A 17,468-nucleotide genomic window follows, 5' to 3' on the forward strand; every position below is an offset into this window, starting at 1 on the left:
CTGCTCTACCTGGATCTCATTTCCCTGTGCTTTTTCTCTCTTTCATTTACAGAGAACTGTGACTGCGAGGGTTACATCAATGGACATTACATCGGTGAGGACCCTCTATCTCTCGCTCAGGACCCAGGTGTAGGCAATGCTTCATACAGTTACGTCCAAGAGGGAAGGAAAAGCAGAGCCACCTGAAGTGACTTCAGACTCGAGATGGGGCTGTGGAGCCCTGCCTCCATTCCTTTCCCTGTCGCCCCAGACAAGGAAGTTGTAAAGGTTCCTTCCACCCCATCTTCATTGGACCTTCCCTCTCTTGGGCTTTGTTAAGGAATCATCTAGAGTAGGTTGAGGGCACATGTGGCCTTACAGGTCCTCGGGTGCAGCCTTTTGACTGAGTCCAAGTTTTACAGAACAAATCCTTTTATTAAGGGGATTTGTTCTGTGAAGTTTGGATTCAGGCAAAGGGCCACACTTGAGGACCTAGAGGGTCACATGCGGCCTCAAGGCCATGGTTCCCCACCCCTGAATTTTACTTGAGGGAACTGGGGGATGGGGCAGGTTAAGTTAGTTTGGAGCAGAGAAAAATGAAGCTGGTGCGTGGTAGTTGCCTCAAAGAACTGGAACGGCTGTTACTGGGTACAGAGATTAGACTTGGTGGGCTTGGCCCCAGGGGGCAGAACTAGGAGAACTGGCTGGAAGGTGCAAAGAGGCAAATAAATGTAGGTTTGACATTAAGGAAAAAAACGACTCAGCAATTAGCACTGTGCAGAGGTAAACTGGGCTGCCTTGGGAGGCTGTAGATTTCCCTTCACTGGAAGTCCTCAAACCAGGGGTTCCTAACCTAGGGTCCATAGATAGATTTTAGGGTGTCCATGAACTTGAGTGGGAAAAATTTACATCTTTATTTTCACTAACTTCTAATTAAAATTTAGCATTTCCTTTAATTATTAAAAATTTAATTATTAACTTTTGAAAAGGTCTTCATGGGCTTTGCTGGAGTGCCACAGGGGTCCTTTACACACAGAAAGGCAAAGAGCCCCTGGGCCAGCTGGCTTCTGAAGTCCCTGTGATCTCAGACCCAGGGCCTGTGGGTGTAAGAAGGACACACATTTTTAAGTGCCCACCATGTGCCAGCTACTGTGGTAGGCACTGGAGATAAAGAAGAAAAAAAGCCACTTCTCCTCAAGGAGCTTATAATGCTTTGGAAACAGCATATGCACATTTAAATAAATATAAAATATTTATAGTGTCAGCACAAGGTAATTACACCTGGGTAGGAGGCACTAGCAAAGGTGTCTTGTGGGAGGTGGTGTCTGAGCTGTGCTTTGAAAGAAACTAAGGCTTTTAAGAGGTGGAAGTGAGGATGCATGTATTTTAGGCATGAGGGCCTGTGAGAAGGTTCAGAGCAGGAGACAGAATTTCCTGTATGTGAAGGAGAGCAAGGCACAGTCAGTCTGGAAAGGACAGCTGGAGCCAGATTGTAAAGGGCTTTAAATGCTAAACAGAAGGGTCCGTAATTTAACCTATGGGCAAAAAAAAATAAGAAGACACTGGTGGTTTCTGAGCCAGGGAATGACACGAGCAGACCTCTGCTCTGGGAATATAGGTGGTCAGTATCTTGGCGGTTGTATGGAGAATGATTTGGAGAGGAGAGTGATATGAAGTTGGGAGACTAGTTAAGTGGACATTGCAATTGTCCAGGAAAAAATGACAAGGACCTGAACTGGGGTGTTGGGCTATATGAGCAGAGAGGAGGACAGCTGGAGAGAAGTTGTGAAGGCAGAATGAACAATGCTTGGCAACTGATTGGATAGGGGGTGTGAGGGAGAGTGAGGAGTCGAGCATAAGTGGAGCTCCTCAGCTAAGAGGGAATGGGGAAGAGGTGATATAGGAGGCTTGAGGAAAGAAGAGGTTTGGAACAATGATAATTAGGGATAGTGAGACAATTAGAGAAGAGTATTTCCTTGCAGCAGTGAGATAAGATAGCAAAAATTTATGGTGGACCAGCCAGCACAATAAATTGAATGATTTCCTCCAGGACTGCTCAGGAAGAGGGGCTAAGTTAGAGGGGTGAGGTTTTTAAATGACTTTAGAAACTCCCATTCTCTTTGAGGCAAGAGATTGGGGTGGTTCCATCCAGTGGGAAACATTCTCTTTGGGGTCTTCCCACTCACACCCATACTTAAGCAGGATGGTATCTCATGCCCTAAGAGAGAAGGCTGGAGGGTGTTGGCTAGGAGAATTCCTTCTGAGCTGGATCCAGATTGGCATAATATTCTCTTCTCACTCCTCAGCTGGGCTCCGGAGGAGCTTCAGGCTGAGCCGCAAAGAGAGACCTAGCAGCCAAAATGAAGGCAAGGTGCCAGAGCCTCCTGAGCTCCTGACCTATGAAGAAGTGAGCAAGTACCAGCATCAGCCTGGGGAGAGGCATCGACTGGTTGTCCTAATTGGTGAGTGATTTCCTGTAGGGAACAGGACCACTGGGATTCAAGAAAGGGGGATGAGTCTCTTGTTAACTTCATGTTCATTTTTGGCAGGTTCTGTGGGTGCCAGGCTGAATGAGCTAAAACAGAAGGTGGTGGCTGAGAATCCCCAGCAATATGGCGTTGCTGTCCCACGTAAGAGGGTGTTTGTGGGTTTCTTCTCTGTTGTGGGTTCTGGTCAGCCTTGTTTGATTGTCACCTACTTTACATGTTATCTGAGTGACAGTAGAGACCAAAATCAGGTACAATCAGAATTATGACAACTCCAGATGATCCACAGAAATTCAATGTGGAAAACATTGTGTCTTCTGCATGCAGGGAGCCATCGTAGGTGCTGGGTTGTCTCATGCAGAAGCTGGAAGACTGTCAGGGATATTGAAGGAGGGGAGTTCCTGCATTAGCAGGAAGGTTCTTAGACCTTCTCCCACATACATTGAGTACAACATCCTCTTCAGAGGGCAGTCTTAACAAAGCTATACTATATTTTGTGGACTGCAAGCTCCACTTGAGTCAATATTGGGAATATTGTATTCAGTTCTGTGCAACACATTTAAGAAAGGACCCTGATAAATTAGAGAGTGACCAGAGGAGGGTAACCAGGATGACCTCCAGTCTGTATCACATAAGGATCAGGCAAAGGAACTGGGGATGTTTAGCTTGAGGAAGAGAAGGCTTGGGGAGCACATGATAATCCTCTCTAAATACTTGACACCTGCTTAGTGGGAGAGAAATTGTCCTTGTTCTACAAGACCCCAGAGCAGCAATTTGTGGAAGTTTCATAGAGGCAAATTTGGGTTTACTCTTGGAAGAAACTTCCTCACCATTACAGCAAATGGTGGAATGGACTGCCTTGGAAAGTGGTGGGTTCCTCCTCACTGGCAACCTTCGAACAAAGGCTAGATGAGCCTTCATTGGATGTGTCCTAGTGAGGACTCTTTCTCAGAGAGGAAGTGGACTAGATACCCACTGAAGTCACTTCCACTCTAAAATTGGGTCGGGTGGTGGCCAATATTTTGGAACTCCTATACTGCCGACTTTCCTTGTCTCAACAGTAACTCCATTCAGTCGAACTCAGCTCAATTGAACTGAACTGAAATCAATTCAACAAGCATCTACTATGTGTCAAGTGCTATGCTAGGAGCTGGAGAAACAAAGGCAGAAAAATGATACAGTCCTTGTCTGCAAGAAGGTTACACACTCACATTTATATAAGGCTTTAAGGTTTATATAGCACTTTCCCCTTCCCGTTGTTCCCCCCACCCCCGCCCCCAACTCTTGGTACTGTTGAAAAAGTCATGGCTCTGGAAACAGGATCTGGCTTTAAACCCTGTCTCTTACATTTACTACCTGTGTTACCTTGAGCAAGTCACCTAACTTTCCTGGGTTTTAGTTTCCTCATCTGTAAAATCAGAGGCTGGGATGAAATGGTATCTGTGGTCCCTTCAAGCTCTAAAAGCATTGTACTATGAACCCTTTGAATCAAGTGGTACAAATATTATCTCTATTTGGCAGATGAGAAAACTAAAGTTTGTAAAGTTTAGGTGACTTGTCTATAGGCACATAATAAAGTGCCAGAGCTGGACTTTAAACCTAATTGGAAATCAATCTTTCTGGAACAATGAAACAACCAGAATAAGACATTCCCCCAGAGAAGTGGTGTGATATTGGCACAGAGAAAAGGCCTGCTGCTGACCAAAGTGCTGATTCTCAATAAATTCCAGGAGGTGTAGTCACAACTCGATATTGTTGGTTCTCTATTTCTGCCTATAGCAGGGGTTCCAAGCCTGTGATACGTATATGCCCAAGGAGTACAGGAAGCTTGTCAAGGGGTGGGAGAATATGTGGTAAATAACTATATTATCTTATTTAAATGAATTATTTAATTAATTGAAATTCACTATTCTCTATTTCATTTCTTGTGTATACACACACACACGCACACACACGGTAAACTATAGAAAATTATTTCAGGTTCAGGTCAGTCCCCCATTTGGCAAGCCCTGGCTCCTAGTCTTCATCCTCTTGCTCTTGATTCTCTGTCCCAGCCCTCATACGTCCTTGAACCACGCGCCGGCTCCCTCCCTTTATAGGGTGGATGGGTGGGGGCTTTTCCTGCTTTCCCCCTCCCTTTCCCACTTCTGAAGGCAAATTCACTTTCCATAAAATTCACTTTCCATAGAGGTCTATGGAGCAGTCCACTTACATAAATCAAGAACTATCTATACTAACTGTCTGATCTTAGCCAAGAAATTTTTCTTGTTTCCTCATCCATAAAAGGATGACTTGCAATACTTACCTAGTGGGACTGCTGTGAAAAAAGTGCCTTGTAAACCCTAAATTACTATAGAAAATCGAGCTACTGAGGCAGCTAGGTGGTACCGTGGATAAAGAACAGGATTTCAAGTCAAGAAGACCTGAGTTTAAATCCTGCCTCGGACATTTGTTAGCTGCGTGACCCCAAGCAAGTCATTCTACCTCGATTTACCTCCTTGTCATCATCTGTTAAACACAGATAAGGATAGCACCTGCCCTGGAGTTGTTGTGAAGGTCAAATAAGACAATGTGTAAGGCACATTGCAAACCTCGGAGCACAATAGAAATAATAATTATCATCATCAACTACTGCTACTTTCCCCTCTTCTCTTGACTGAGACTAATTCCAGGCTGGCTCCATCACAAGGTGGAGGTATTTTATAGCTCAGGTATAGCACAGGAAGCTTAGAAAGCAAAGTTGTGCTGGGGCATCACTTAGCCCCATCTGTGCCCCTCAGAGCTGAACCTCAAAACTGGTTTTTATGGTTTTGTTGCTGGCTTCTAAAATGGGGGCTGCACACACGAGGCCACAGGTGACCTGGAAGGGATGCAGCAGATACTATCTAGTTCAAACTCTACATTTTACAGATGAGGAAACTGAGGCTCAGGAGGCCACGCTAATAAGTATCAGAGTTGGGGCAGCTAGGTGACCCAGTGAATAGAGCACCGGCCCTGGAGTCAGGAGGACCTGAGTTCAAATCTGGCCTCTGCTGCTTGACATTTACTAGCTGTATGACCTTGAGCAAGTCACTTAACCCCAATTGCCTCGTCTCCCCCCTCCACAAAAAAATTAAGTATCAGAGTTGAGATTTAAACTCAGATGCGTCGACTTCAGAAACAATATCCTTTCCATTGTGCTATATTGCCTGCCTGAAATTGGGCCTGAAATTGTCTCTTCAAAGAGAACTGGAATTCTGTGCTTGGGGCACAAATTGCTCCAGCAACTGAGGTGGGTTGAGGAGGCTTTTGTCTATAAATGCTATTATCCCTAGAGAAGAGGCTGAGCTGGTAAGAAGAGAACTGATGACTAAGTTCTTCTGGGAGTCAGGAGGTCATGAGTCCTGATTCTATTACTTGTTTCTTTAGGCAAATCATTACCCTACCCTGAGACTCATTTTCTTCCTCTGTAAAACTAAGGGAGTTGGCCTATAATGACCTCTAATGCCCCTTCCAGCTCAGGTATTTTATGCCCCTAAGTCATAAAGATCTACCAGCATCTCTTCTAGCTTTTAAAGTTTCACCAATGACTTTTTAAAATGCCATTGCCATTTTTTTTCTGAGATTTTAACAAAAGGGTAAACTGAGGCAGATCTCTGGGCAAGATAACATTTATTAGCTGGGGAATGCTACCTGTCAACAAATGGGTCAGTGGATTGCCTCCATTAATGCCAAAGACCCCAAGCAAAAGGGCAGTTCTTATTTTATAGGTTTTAAGGAGTACAGAACAAAGAATAAGACAGGGTAGATGACATCATGGGATTAAGGGTAGCGTGATTGGTTACAGAGCTGAGGTGCAGGGGACAACATGATTGACTGGAAGTTTGGTGATGGGGGCTAGCAATGACCTCCCTCCTCTCATGAGACTAAGAAGTGCTCATTGTTTGAATGCCAGTGTGAGACAGCAGCCCGGACTTTTGGACAGCAAACCAGACATCCTTGAGGAACAGCTTGGTGGAGCAAAGCTATCAGGCCCAAACTCAGTGGTGGGATTCAAATGAATTAACAACCGGTCCTTCATGGAACCGAGCTGAGGTGGCACCCCTGCTGCTGCTGAGGCAGGTGTAGTTCCCAAAACCCAACCTAAAACTAGGTACCGGTTCTACTGAATTGGTGCTAACCTACTGAATCCCAGCACGGCCCAAACTCCTTTGCTTTCTCACACGTTCCCCAAGGTTAGAAAACTCCCTTGAGGTGAGAAGAGCTAGATTTTAAAAATTTAATCCATTACAGGCCAGCTGAACTCTGAATTAAGTAAGAGACAAAGAACCACGACTTTAGTAGTTACTGACCAGATTTGGTCAGATTTGAACTCATGAAGAAGAATGAGTCTTCCTGATTCCAGGCCCAGTGCTCTATCCACTGCACCACCTAACTGCCCTGTCTGGCATATTATAGATACTATAAAAATACTTTTCCACTTCCCTTTCCCTCTAACTTCTTCATTAAATACTTAAGGAAACAGGATCAGAAAGGTTAAGTGACTTCCCCAGGGCCACTCAGGTAACAAGAGGCTGAGATGGAATTCAAACTCAGGTCCTCTGACTTCAAATATAGCCCTCTTTCCTTTAATGGCACCACACAATGAAACAAATGGATTAACCATTGTCCAATCCTTGGACACCTATTTTGTTTCCAGTTTTGGGCTAGCATAAAAAATTCAGCTCTTCTTTCCTTCCTTCCTTCCTTCCTTCCTTCCTTCCTTCCTTCCTTCCTTCCTTCCTTCCTTCCTTCCCTCTTTCTCTCCTTTCTCTCTTCCTTTCTCTCTACCTTCCTTCCTTCCTTCCTTCCTTCCTTCCTTCCTTCCTTCCTACCTTTCTACCTTCCTTTCTTTCTTCCTTTCTTCCTTCCTTCCTTCCTGCCTTCCTTCCTTCCTTCCTTTCTCATTTTAAAGATTGTGTCTGTTCCCACTTAAGTGGCTGCCCCACCTTATTTCAATATGGCACTCAGGACTGGCTAAGCGGCCAGCAAGATGGAGCTTCCAATTAGACCCAGAAGGCTGTATTCCAGCCATTATTCTGTTTCTTCTTTAGATCATATGTTGTATCCTTTTGTTATGTGATTTGGTTAAACCTAGGAATCAGGTTTCTTGAGCCAGAAAAATATATCCTGCAGTGCTAATGAAAGTCAGTGGGAAAGAGTTCTCACTTTTACAGTAATTTTCTTTAGAGCTAGTTTTCTGGAAACCATCTAGTTCTAGGTTCTTAATTCTAAGGGATTCATGGATATATTTCAGGGGATCCATGAACTTGAATAGGAAAAATCCCATCTTTATTTCAACATAATCAGTTCCCTTGATAATGTTTTAAGTATTTATATTCATGTGGATGGTGTGAGTTGCTCCAAATTCTGGAAAGGATCACGGAACTGGGTTTCTTAAAACTCACTCCACGATCTCTCACTTTGTGTTTTAGATACAACCAGGACCCGGAAGAGTCATGAAAAGGAGGGAGTGGAATATAATTTTGTTTCTAAACAAGCATTTGAGGCTGATTTGCACCACAACAAGTAGGTTGGTGGGACCAGGTTTGTCTAATAGATATGAGTGTGTGTGTGTGTGTGTGTGTGTGTGTGTGTGTGTACGTGTGTGTTTTCTGCCCTGCATTCCCATATTCCCTGAAATTTGAATGTATTTCTTGAAAGGGAACCAAGGGAAAAGTGGAGGAGAGGTCAATTTTGGATGAACTTCCTTAGTTTTCTTGGTCAATGTCAGAGATCTCTGGAAGTAAATGTCTTTCTCCTTTGATGTTTTAGATTCCTGGAGCATGGAGAATACAAAGAAAATCTCTACGGTACCAGCCTGGAGGCGATTCAGTCTGTTATGGCCCAAAACAAAGTTTGTTTGGTCGATGTGGAGCCAGAAGTGAGTTATGGGACCAGTCTTGTAACAACTTTTTTATTACCACCACTTTTTTTTTTTAGAAATAGAAACTTGTTTTATGGACTTGGCAGTTCAGGAATTGCTGACTAGGGCTGTCATCTTTAATGTTGGGGCAATGGTATTTCCCTAGGGATCTGTGGCCTGATTCACACACCCAGGGGATGTGTGATGAACCAGCCAGTGGGTGGGAAGGCAGGCTGCATCCCACTGTCTCTGCCATAGAATGGCTTGTCTCCAATACCACCACCCCACCTTTAACCCCCAATAGTCTTCCCTTCTCCACTTCTACTGCAACAGAAACTCCCCAACTCTTCTGGGTGGCTTAGGACAGTTAAATCCTAAATTAACTGTTACCCCCTGTAGCTCCACAGGTGATGGAGTTCCCTACATCAGTACTGCCCCTAGATCACTTTGTGACCCCAGCAGGTGCCCCAGAGAGGGTGGGCTCTGCAGTTGAGGCAGTAAAGGGTAACATCTCTCCTACTCCATTTTTATTTTGTAAGGGGCAGAGGGACTCACACAGGAAGGGTAGGCATTGATAGCCTGGGACCCAGATCCCACTGTCTTTCCCTCCAAACTCACCCCTCTTCCAAACTTCCTTATTACTATCCAGGGCACCACTATCCTTTGAGTCACCTAGGTTCTCACAACATGGGTGTCCTCCTCAGCTGCTCATCCTATCCCCACGTCCACAGATCCAGTCAGTTGCCAAATCTTTTCCCTCTCTTTCTCTCACCTCTCACATTTATTTTCACTACTTGTATAATCACCATCTTAGATCAGGCCCTTATTGCTTCTCCCCTGTTCTGAACCATTGTAATAGTCTCTGATTGGTCTTTTCTTGCCTCAAGCCTTTCCCCTTTCCGGTCCATCCTCTTCCACACAGCTGAAAACTGATTTTCCCAAAATGCAAGGCTGACCACATCACTACCCTACTCAGTATACCCCAATAACTCCCTATTACCTCTAGGATTAGGGTAGATAGGTGGTGCAGTGGGTAGAATCAGGAAGACTCATCTTCCTGAATTCAAATCTGGCCTCAGACACTTACTAGCTGTGTGATCCCAGGCAAGTCACTTAACCCCCTTTGCCTCAGTTTCCTCATTTGTAAAATGAGCTGGAGAAGGAAAAGACAAATGACTCCAGCATCTTTGCCAAGAAAATCCCAAACGGGGTCATGAAAAATTGGACGTAGCTAAACAACAACAACATGAAACATTAAGCCTCAAGGCTTAAATATTATTGTGTGACTTACCCAAAGTCACACAGGTAATAGCTGGCATACATAGTTAGAATTTGAACTGTGGTCCTCTGGCTCCAAGTTTAGCCAGCTTTTCCCAGCCATGAGGCCCAGAACCACCACCCCCCAAATTTGGAGGCTGCCACTAGTTCTTTCTAGCAATTTAAGAAACAACTGAACTTAGCACTTTTTTGGAGGGGGGAAGGCAGGGCAATTGGGGTTAAGTGACTTGCCTAAGGTCACTCAGCTAGTAGGTGTGTCAAGTGTCTGAGGCCGGATTTGAACTCAGGTCCTCCTGACTCCAGGGCCAGTGCTCTACTCACTGTGCCACCTAGATGCCCCTGAACTTGGCACTTAACAAGAATAATTAGTTAAAATAGGAAGCTACCAGATGGCACACTGGCAGATAAACCCAGATAGCTGCCCCATCCCCTTGCCCCTGTGGTCTCCCTTGCACCATTTGTGAGGACACACTTTGTGTCACTGGTCTCAGGTTCACAAATGGTTGGTTATGGCTCCTAGGCCAGGAAGGGTGAAGGAAAAGTAAAAAGAAGGGAAAGACAGAAGATGCTTCAGAAGCATGGCTAATACTGAACCTCTGGCACCTCGCGGCTTTGCCACCATATTTACCCCTTCCTTGCGAGCATCTTTCAAGATTGTAACCTAGTCTCTCTTATATCCTCCTCTTTCTCATAGGAACACATATATTTCCTAACAGAAACCAATGGGAAAATAGGATTCACCTTACTTTACAAATTTACCAAGACATGTTTATTGTATAAAGCTGGAAATGCCAATAAAGTAGGAGAAGTCTATCCTTTAAGGGACTGGCAGGGAGAATTAATGAAAAATCTAAGTTATAGGTTCTATGTAAATACATACAGCTTTATTATTCTTATTCTTAATCAGCACACATAGATTTTAACCCTTTCCACCAAAGTTTGCACAAGGAGAGACCCTTTGCTTTAGTGAATAAATAAGATTCATTTGTATTTAGTACCATTATTTGTAGAGAAACCACTAACTAGCTACATACATGTTTCACCAGTTTGTTCTCATACTTAGATTAAAACTATTCCTGTCCCCTGGAAATCTTATTTAACCCTTTCATTTACCCATCTTCATACCCCTTTTTGTAAACTTTTTGAAAGCAGAGACTGTTACATTTTTGGTTTTGTGTCTCCACCACCTAGCACAATACCTGGTGCATTGCAGGTGTTCAGTAAATGCTTATGAATTTTATTCATTCATCCATCCATCTATCCATCTATCTATTTATTATGTTTTCAATTAGCTAGCATTTATTTTTCTCTCTCACCAACGAACTCCATTAAAAAAAATAAAAAAACAAAATCCTTATGACAAATACACACAACTAAAACAAATTCCCACATTAACCATATCCAGAAATACACACCATATTTGCATCTTGAGTCCATCACCCCTCTGTCAAAAGGTGGCAGCATCCTGTATCATCACTGACTCCCTTGGAATCATAGTTGGTCATTGCACTGGTTAGAGATCTTAAGTTTTTCATAGTTGTTCATTTTCATCGTGTTGTTGTTATTGTATACATCATTTTCTTGGTTCTGCTCACTTCATTCTGCATCAGTTCATGTCTTCCTAGATTTCTCTGAAACTATCCTCTTTTTTTGTCATTTCTTAAGGCACAGTATTACCCTATTGTACTCACATACCATAATTTGTTCAGCCATCCCCCAGTTGTTGGGCACTCCTTTAGTTTCTCCTTATTATAAAAAGAGCTGCTGTGAATATTTTTGTACGTATAGGTCCTTTTCTTTTTTTATTGATCTCTTTGAGGCATAGGCCTAGTAGTGATATGTAGGTCAGTTTGGTAACTTTTGGGACATAGGTTTGAATTGTTTTCCAGAATGTCCAGACCAATTAATCCACAATTCTACCAACAGTGCATTAATGTGCCTATTTTCCCACAGCCCCTCCAGCACCTGTAATTTTCCTTTTTGAGGGGATCGATTTTTAGCAAAATTTGTCTTCTTGGAAGAGCACAGAGTAAAATGTCATCCAGGGTTGATGATGATGATGATGATGATAACACTATGATGATAGTGATAATAGTTAACATTTATGTTGTACTTTGTTGGGCTTGTTGGGCTTGTGACAAGTCCTGCATTAGTAGGGTACCTTTTATTAAGTTGTATATTCATGTACATTTCAATATTCCAGAAAATCTGGGCTCTCTCTGATGTGGGTGTTTCTTCCCATCTGTGCCTGCCCCATCCTCCGTGTTCACATCCTCCTGTAACTATGAGCAGCTAAGTAAATGTTTAAAGCTGGTCTGAGGACAGTGTTCTTTTTAGCATATTCTGTCCCCCTTTCTATCACTCTGCTACTGTTGCTGGAGTATAGAGGGTATGGGGTTACAGGACTGAGGGCCATTTTGTATTTCCTTTTGTTCCATGGGTTGCCATGGCCAAAGAATTCATCACCAAGTGGCCATCCTACAGATGCTGAACTTCTTTCTACTTAGTTGGGTTTGTCCAGTTACAGTTGTCTCCAGAACCATCCTCAAAGCCTTTCTAGCATGATAGCACCTCCCAAAGCTTATGCTTTACTGTCATTGCCTTTAAGAACACATGGTCAACTCAATGTCACAATGAGGCATCCCAGTAAGATGCACACAAATAAAAATAAACATCAAGGGATTTCTTGATTGGAAGGCTGTTAAGAGGTATAGGGAGAGGGCTAATTTGTGCTTAAAAGGCCAGAATTAATAGTAGCTGGCATTTATAAAGTGCTTTAAGGTTTACAAAACATTTTACATATATAATCTCATCTCACCCTGTGGAGTGGGTGTTATTATTATCCCAGTTTTACATATGAGGAAACCAAGGTACAGAACTAGGTTAAGTGACCTGCCCAGAGTCACACACTTAACCTTTCTGTGCATCGGTAAAATGAGGAACTTGGACTCAAATGGCCTCCAAGGCTCCTTTCAGCTCTAAATCTATGATTCCATAATAACTAGTATTTTATTACCTGGTGATTTAGACATCCATCAGGTCTTTCAGAAACCATACTCTAGTATATTAAAAACAGGCATGGGGGCAGCTGGGTGGTGAAGCGCATAGAGCACTGGCTCTGGAGTCAGGAGGACCTGAGTTCAAATCTAGCCTCAAGTGCTTAGCTGTGTGACCCTAGGCAAGTCACTCAACCTTTAAAGCAATAAACAAAAACAAAAAAAAAAAACCAGACCTAGGACCAAAACCAATGAAACTTCCTTAAAAGCACCCAACAAAAACAGACTTTTTGCTCCTTTTCAGCTCTCTGATTCTGAGAGTCCTATTGCTGAAGGAAAAGAGGTTTGAGGAGGGATAGAAATATCACTGCCAGGAAGCTATTGCCTTGTCTACGGAGTTGAATGAAGTCTTTGTCTTCGTGCTGATGTCAAGGGGGTGCTCTGTGGGAGAGGTTAAAAAATACTGCTTTGTAATCACAGCCCCTCTCCCTTTCCCCATTTCCCTTTCGCAGGCACTGAAACAGTTGAGGACCCCCGAGTTCAAACCCTACATTATATTTGTAAAGCCTTGCATCCAAGAGGGAAAGAGGAACTCACCAATGTCACCAACTTCTGAGGAAACATCAGGTTCACTGGTGAGTTAACACTTTTGTATTCTCTCTTCCGGAGGCCTGCTGGTCAAAGTTCTGCTGAGTGACCTTTGTGTGGAAAGACATCCCAAGGGCCCCTGGGAGAGGAGAGAAAGTTGCTTCCTATATAAGACCTTCTTTATAAAGTGCACCTCGAGAGAAGCCTAAAAAAGCTGGCTGGTTCAGTTGGAGAGAGTTAAGGCCCTGCCCCCCAGGGCCTCTCTAGGCACAGGATGAAAGCTTTGCCTTTGGTGAGTTCCTACTCTCCCTTAGAAAGCCACCTTCGTGGTTTCTGTGTTGAGGGGGATGGGCAAGGTAGGACGCTCCCTGTTATTGTAACCCAGATCTTTGAATTAGCTAGTATTTTATATAGCACTTTAAGGTTTGAGAAGCACTGTACAAATATTGACTCAGTTTATTCCTCAAAACAACCTTGAAAGGTAGGTGCTGTTATTATGTTACAGATAGGGAAAGTGAGGCAGACAGAAGTTAAGTGACTTGCCCTGGATCCCTTCAGCAGTAAGTGGCTAGGGCGAGATTTGAATTCAGGTCTTCCTGACTCCAGGTCCAGTGCTCTGGACACACAGGATACACTGTGCCACCTTGAATGCCTCTGAATCAGACTGTTGATCTCGGGGCAGGGTTACTTCCTCTCTTTGAGACTCATTTTCATCCTTTGTAAAAGACGGGTTGGACTAGAGGGCCTCTCAGGTCCCTACCAGCTCTAAGTTTTAGGTGAATTTTGGGATCCTCAGAATGTAACAAGCGATAAATGAATGTGCTGAGCTCCATACCAAAGTCAAATATTCATTCTATTCTGAATTAGTACTTGAATTAAATTTTAAATCTACAGTGACACACAATTTTCTCCCTGTCTACCCCACATATACACACACAGAAATGTAGGCTTCTTAAAAATAGGGACTGGTGGCAGTTAGTTTGTTTGGTTTGGTTTTTTTCCTTTCTTTGTATCCCTAGTGCTTGATGTAGTTTTTTGTACCCAGTAAGTCCTTAGTAAATGCTAGTTGACTATTATCTGTCTTCTCTCTCTCTCTCTCCCTCCCTCTCTCTCTCTCTCTCTCTCTCTCTCCTCTCTATTTTTCTCTCTCCCCTCTCTTTTTCTCTTCTCCCTCTTTCCCTTTCTCTCTCTCCCCTCCTTCTCTCCCCTCCCTCTCTCTATTTTTCTCCCTTTCTTCTCTCTCTCCTTCCTCTCTCTCCCTCCTTTCTCCATCTCTCTCCTCCCTCCTTTTCTCTTTCTTCTCTCTCCTTCTCTCTCTCTTTCTCCTCCCTCTCTCCCTTTCTCTCTTTCCTCCTTCTCTCTATCTTTTCTCCCTTTCTTCTCTCTCTCTCCTTCTGCTCTCTCTTTCTCCATCTCTCCCTCTCTCTCTCTTCTTTTTCTTCTCTTTTCTCTCTCCCCCTTCTCTCTTTCTCTCCCCTCCCTCTCTCCCATTCTCTCTCTTGCCTCTCTTACCCTTTCTCTCTTTCTCCTCTCTCTCTCTTTCTCTCCTCTCTCTCCCCTCTCCCCCTCCTCCTTCCCTTCTTCCTCTTTCCCTTCCCCGCTTCCCCCTCCCCACAGATCTTGGACCAGAATAAAGTCCTCTGTCTTCTAAAACAGTCTACAGCATCAGAGGATGCTGCAGACTGAAGTAATATTCCTGGAATCGGAACTGGAGAGGAGAGCATTTAGCCCAAGCCCCTCGTTTTACAAAGAAAAACTAATGACCAGAGAGTGAGACTGACTCATTTGAGGTTCTTTAGGTGATAAGTGAGCGGGTTGGGGTTTAGACGCAGCCACATCCTGTGTTCTCTCCCCTTTGCTATATTTGGCTCAAATCCCTTTTCTAGCCAGATGCTAACATAACCTTGGCTGAGACGCCTGGTGCTTTGGCAGAATTCTCATTGAAGAGATTTGAGCATCCTCTCAAAAAATCAATCAACAAGCTTTTGCTCTGCACCTACTGCTCTGTTAAGCCCTGTGCTGGACTCTGGGGAGAGACACAAAGACCCTAAACTCCAAGCTCAAAAACCAATCCCTGCTCAAAAGGAGCTTATCGTTTGTTGTGGGGAGAGGGACAAGATGTACAATTATAAGAAAATACAAAATTCAGAGTAAAGGCAAGGTAATTTTTTCATAATTCTTCCTCAGATCTGTCATTGGAGTGTTGTTACAAGCCAGGAGCTGTACAGTTCTCGTAATGGTGATAATTGACTTTTACGCAGCACGTTTAAGTTAACTAATAATTAAAACTCCATGTGATAGGAGTAATAACTTGATTTATTGGGAGAGAAAGGGTCAGAGACCCACATGTAGATGATCTCATCTGAGCATCTGAACAATCCTGTGAGGCAATTGTTACCATTTTTCAGGTGGGAAACTGAGTCTCAGAGAAATCAAGAAACTTATTCAAGGTTGCACAGCTAGGAGGTATCAGAGGCGAGATTTTTTTTTGAGGGGGGAAGGCAGTGCAATTGGGGTTAACTGACTTGCCCAAGGTCATGCAGCTAGTAAGTATGTCAAGTGTCTGAGGTCAAATTTGAACTCGGGTCCTCCTGACTCCAGGGCTGGTGCTCTACTCACTGTGCCACCCAGGTGCCCCTAGAGGCAAGATTTCAGTAAGATTTTCTTCACTCCAACTCCAATATTCCATCCACTGCACCATGCCTTGCTTCTTAGCTAAAACAGAACAGTTCTGTTCTATTTCAAGAGATCTGTTCATTAACCTCAGTCCTACCACCTCAAATGCTTTTTTTTCCTTTTAAAAGTTTACTCCCAGGCAGTATTTAGTGTTTGGGGATCCTTTCACTTAGCACCCCAGGAGAGGACTAGGAATCTGATTCCTGAAGCCTTAGAAGGCCTGACATTCAGAGAGCCTCACATGTGCACAGAGAGATGTGGTCTCCTACTACCCCAAAGGAAAGAAACTTGGCTTAAAGTCTTCTATGTTTCAGGCTGAAAACCCAGATTTTTCTTGATGCAGAGATTTCTCAGAATTTCATCTAGACAGGCAGCTAGCTGGTGGCACAGTGGATAGAGCACCGAGCCTGGGGTCGGGGAGATCTGAGTTCAAATCTAGCTTCAGACACTTACTACCTCTGCGACCCAGGAAAATTATTCAACTTCTGTCTGCCTCGTTGTCCTCAAAAATGATTGTAATAATAACACTCAGGGTTGTTAGAATCAAATAAGATCATATTTATAAAGTACTTAGTGTAGTTCTCTTCCCCTTCCCTTTGCTACTATGTGCCAGGCACTGTGCTAAGAGCTAGGATTAAAAAGAGAGGCAAAAGCAGTCTTGCCATGTTTCTCTGCATAGTTATTTTCTAAAGCTCTTTAAAAAGCTCAACATTTTAAGTTGATTAAATATTCTTTCCAAAATTTCATTTGCTTGGAAAGCTTTCTGTCTCTGTCTCTGTCTCTGTCTCTGTCTCTGTCTCTGTCTCTGTCTCTTTCTCTGTCTCCCTCTCTCTCTCTCTCTCTCTCTCTCTCTCCCTCTCTCTCTCATACACACACACACACACACACACACACACAGAGGAGATATTTCTAGTCATCCTGATCTATATCTGGCCACTGGACCCAAATGGCTCTGGAGGAGAAAATGAGGCTGATGAGTTTGCACAGCCCTCCTTCACTTAAATCCAATTCACTTGCAAGTCATGCCATCACCTTCCTCGATGTCATGGTACTCTTCAAGAACAAAGGACAAACAACAACAACACACATACAGAGTGTACTTATGACTACTTCAGAGTACAACCACACAATCAGTTACTGCATTTTTCCTTTATGAAAACACTAACATTTTTTTTATCTGAGATTTTCTCTATATCCTTTGAATCTTAAGTAACAAGTCTTACTGAAGTTTATTAGATATCATTGACCCTCCTTTCACATATGGCTGAGTTGAGATAGTCCAGAGACAGTATCTCTGGAAATCACATGGAGGGATCCAGATTAAAATCCCCCGTATTAGCTAGACAATGTTCACCTACTCCCAGATCCCATGAGACAGAAGTCACGTGATATGATGGGAACATGCCTCAAGGACAAGAGTAGATAGAACAGAATTGCAGACAATTGCAACCTGAGGTAGCCATCGGAGGTAACTGAACAATGACAAGATGCAAGGGAAAGGAACAAAAGTTTTATAAAAACCAAAGAATCTGCTGGCAGATAGGATATTCTATGCTTTTAAAAGAAAATAAAAACTGACTT

General features: G+C 43.4%; 1 protein-coding gene across 2 annotated transcripts in view; it reads left to right on the plus strand.

Annotated features, from left to right (window-relative positions):
- The window catches only part of MPP3 (membrane palmitoylated protein 3), a 48,411-nt gene that overhangs the window by 23,424 nt on the left and 7,519 nt on the right, over positions 1 to 17,468 (plus strand). For both annotated transcript variants that reach the window (XM_036756337.1, XM_036756336.1), the window contains 6 exons: positions 53 to 94; positions 2,286 to 2,441; positions 2,529 to 2,609; positions 7,919 to 8,012; positions 8,259 to 8,367; positions 13,136 to 13,258. In XM_036756337.1, the coding sequence (XP_036612232.1) occupies positions 53 to 94; positions 2,286 to 2,441; positions 2,529 to 2,609; positions 7,919 to 8,012; positions 8,259 to 8,367; positions 13,136 to 13,258 (605 nt within the window). The remainder of the gene's footprint in view (positions 1 to 52; positions 95 to 2,285; positions 2,442 to 2,528; positions 2,610 to 7,918; positions 8,013 to 8,258; positions 8,368 to 13,135; positions 13,259 to 17,468) is intronic.

Source organism: Trichosurus vulpecula, chromosome 4 (genome assembly GCF_011100635.1).
Source record: "Trichosurus vulpecula isolate mTriVul1 chromosome 4, mTriVul1.pri, whole genome shotgun sequence".
Taxonomy (NCBI): domain Eukaryota; kingdom Metazoa; phylum Chordata; class Mammalia; order Diprotodontia; family Phalangeridae; genus Trichosurus; species Trichosurus vulpecula.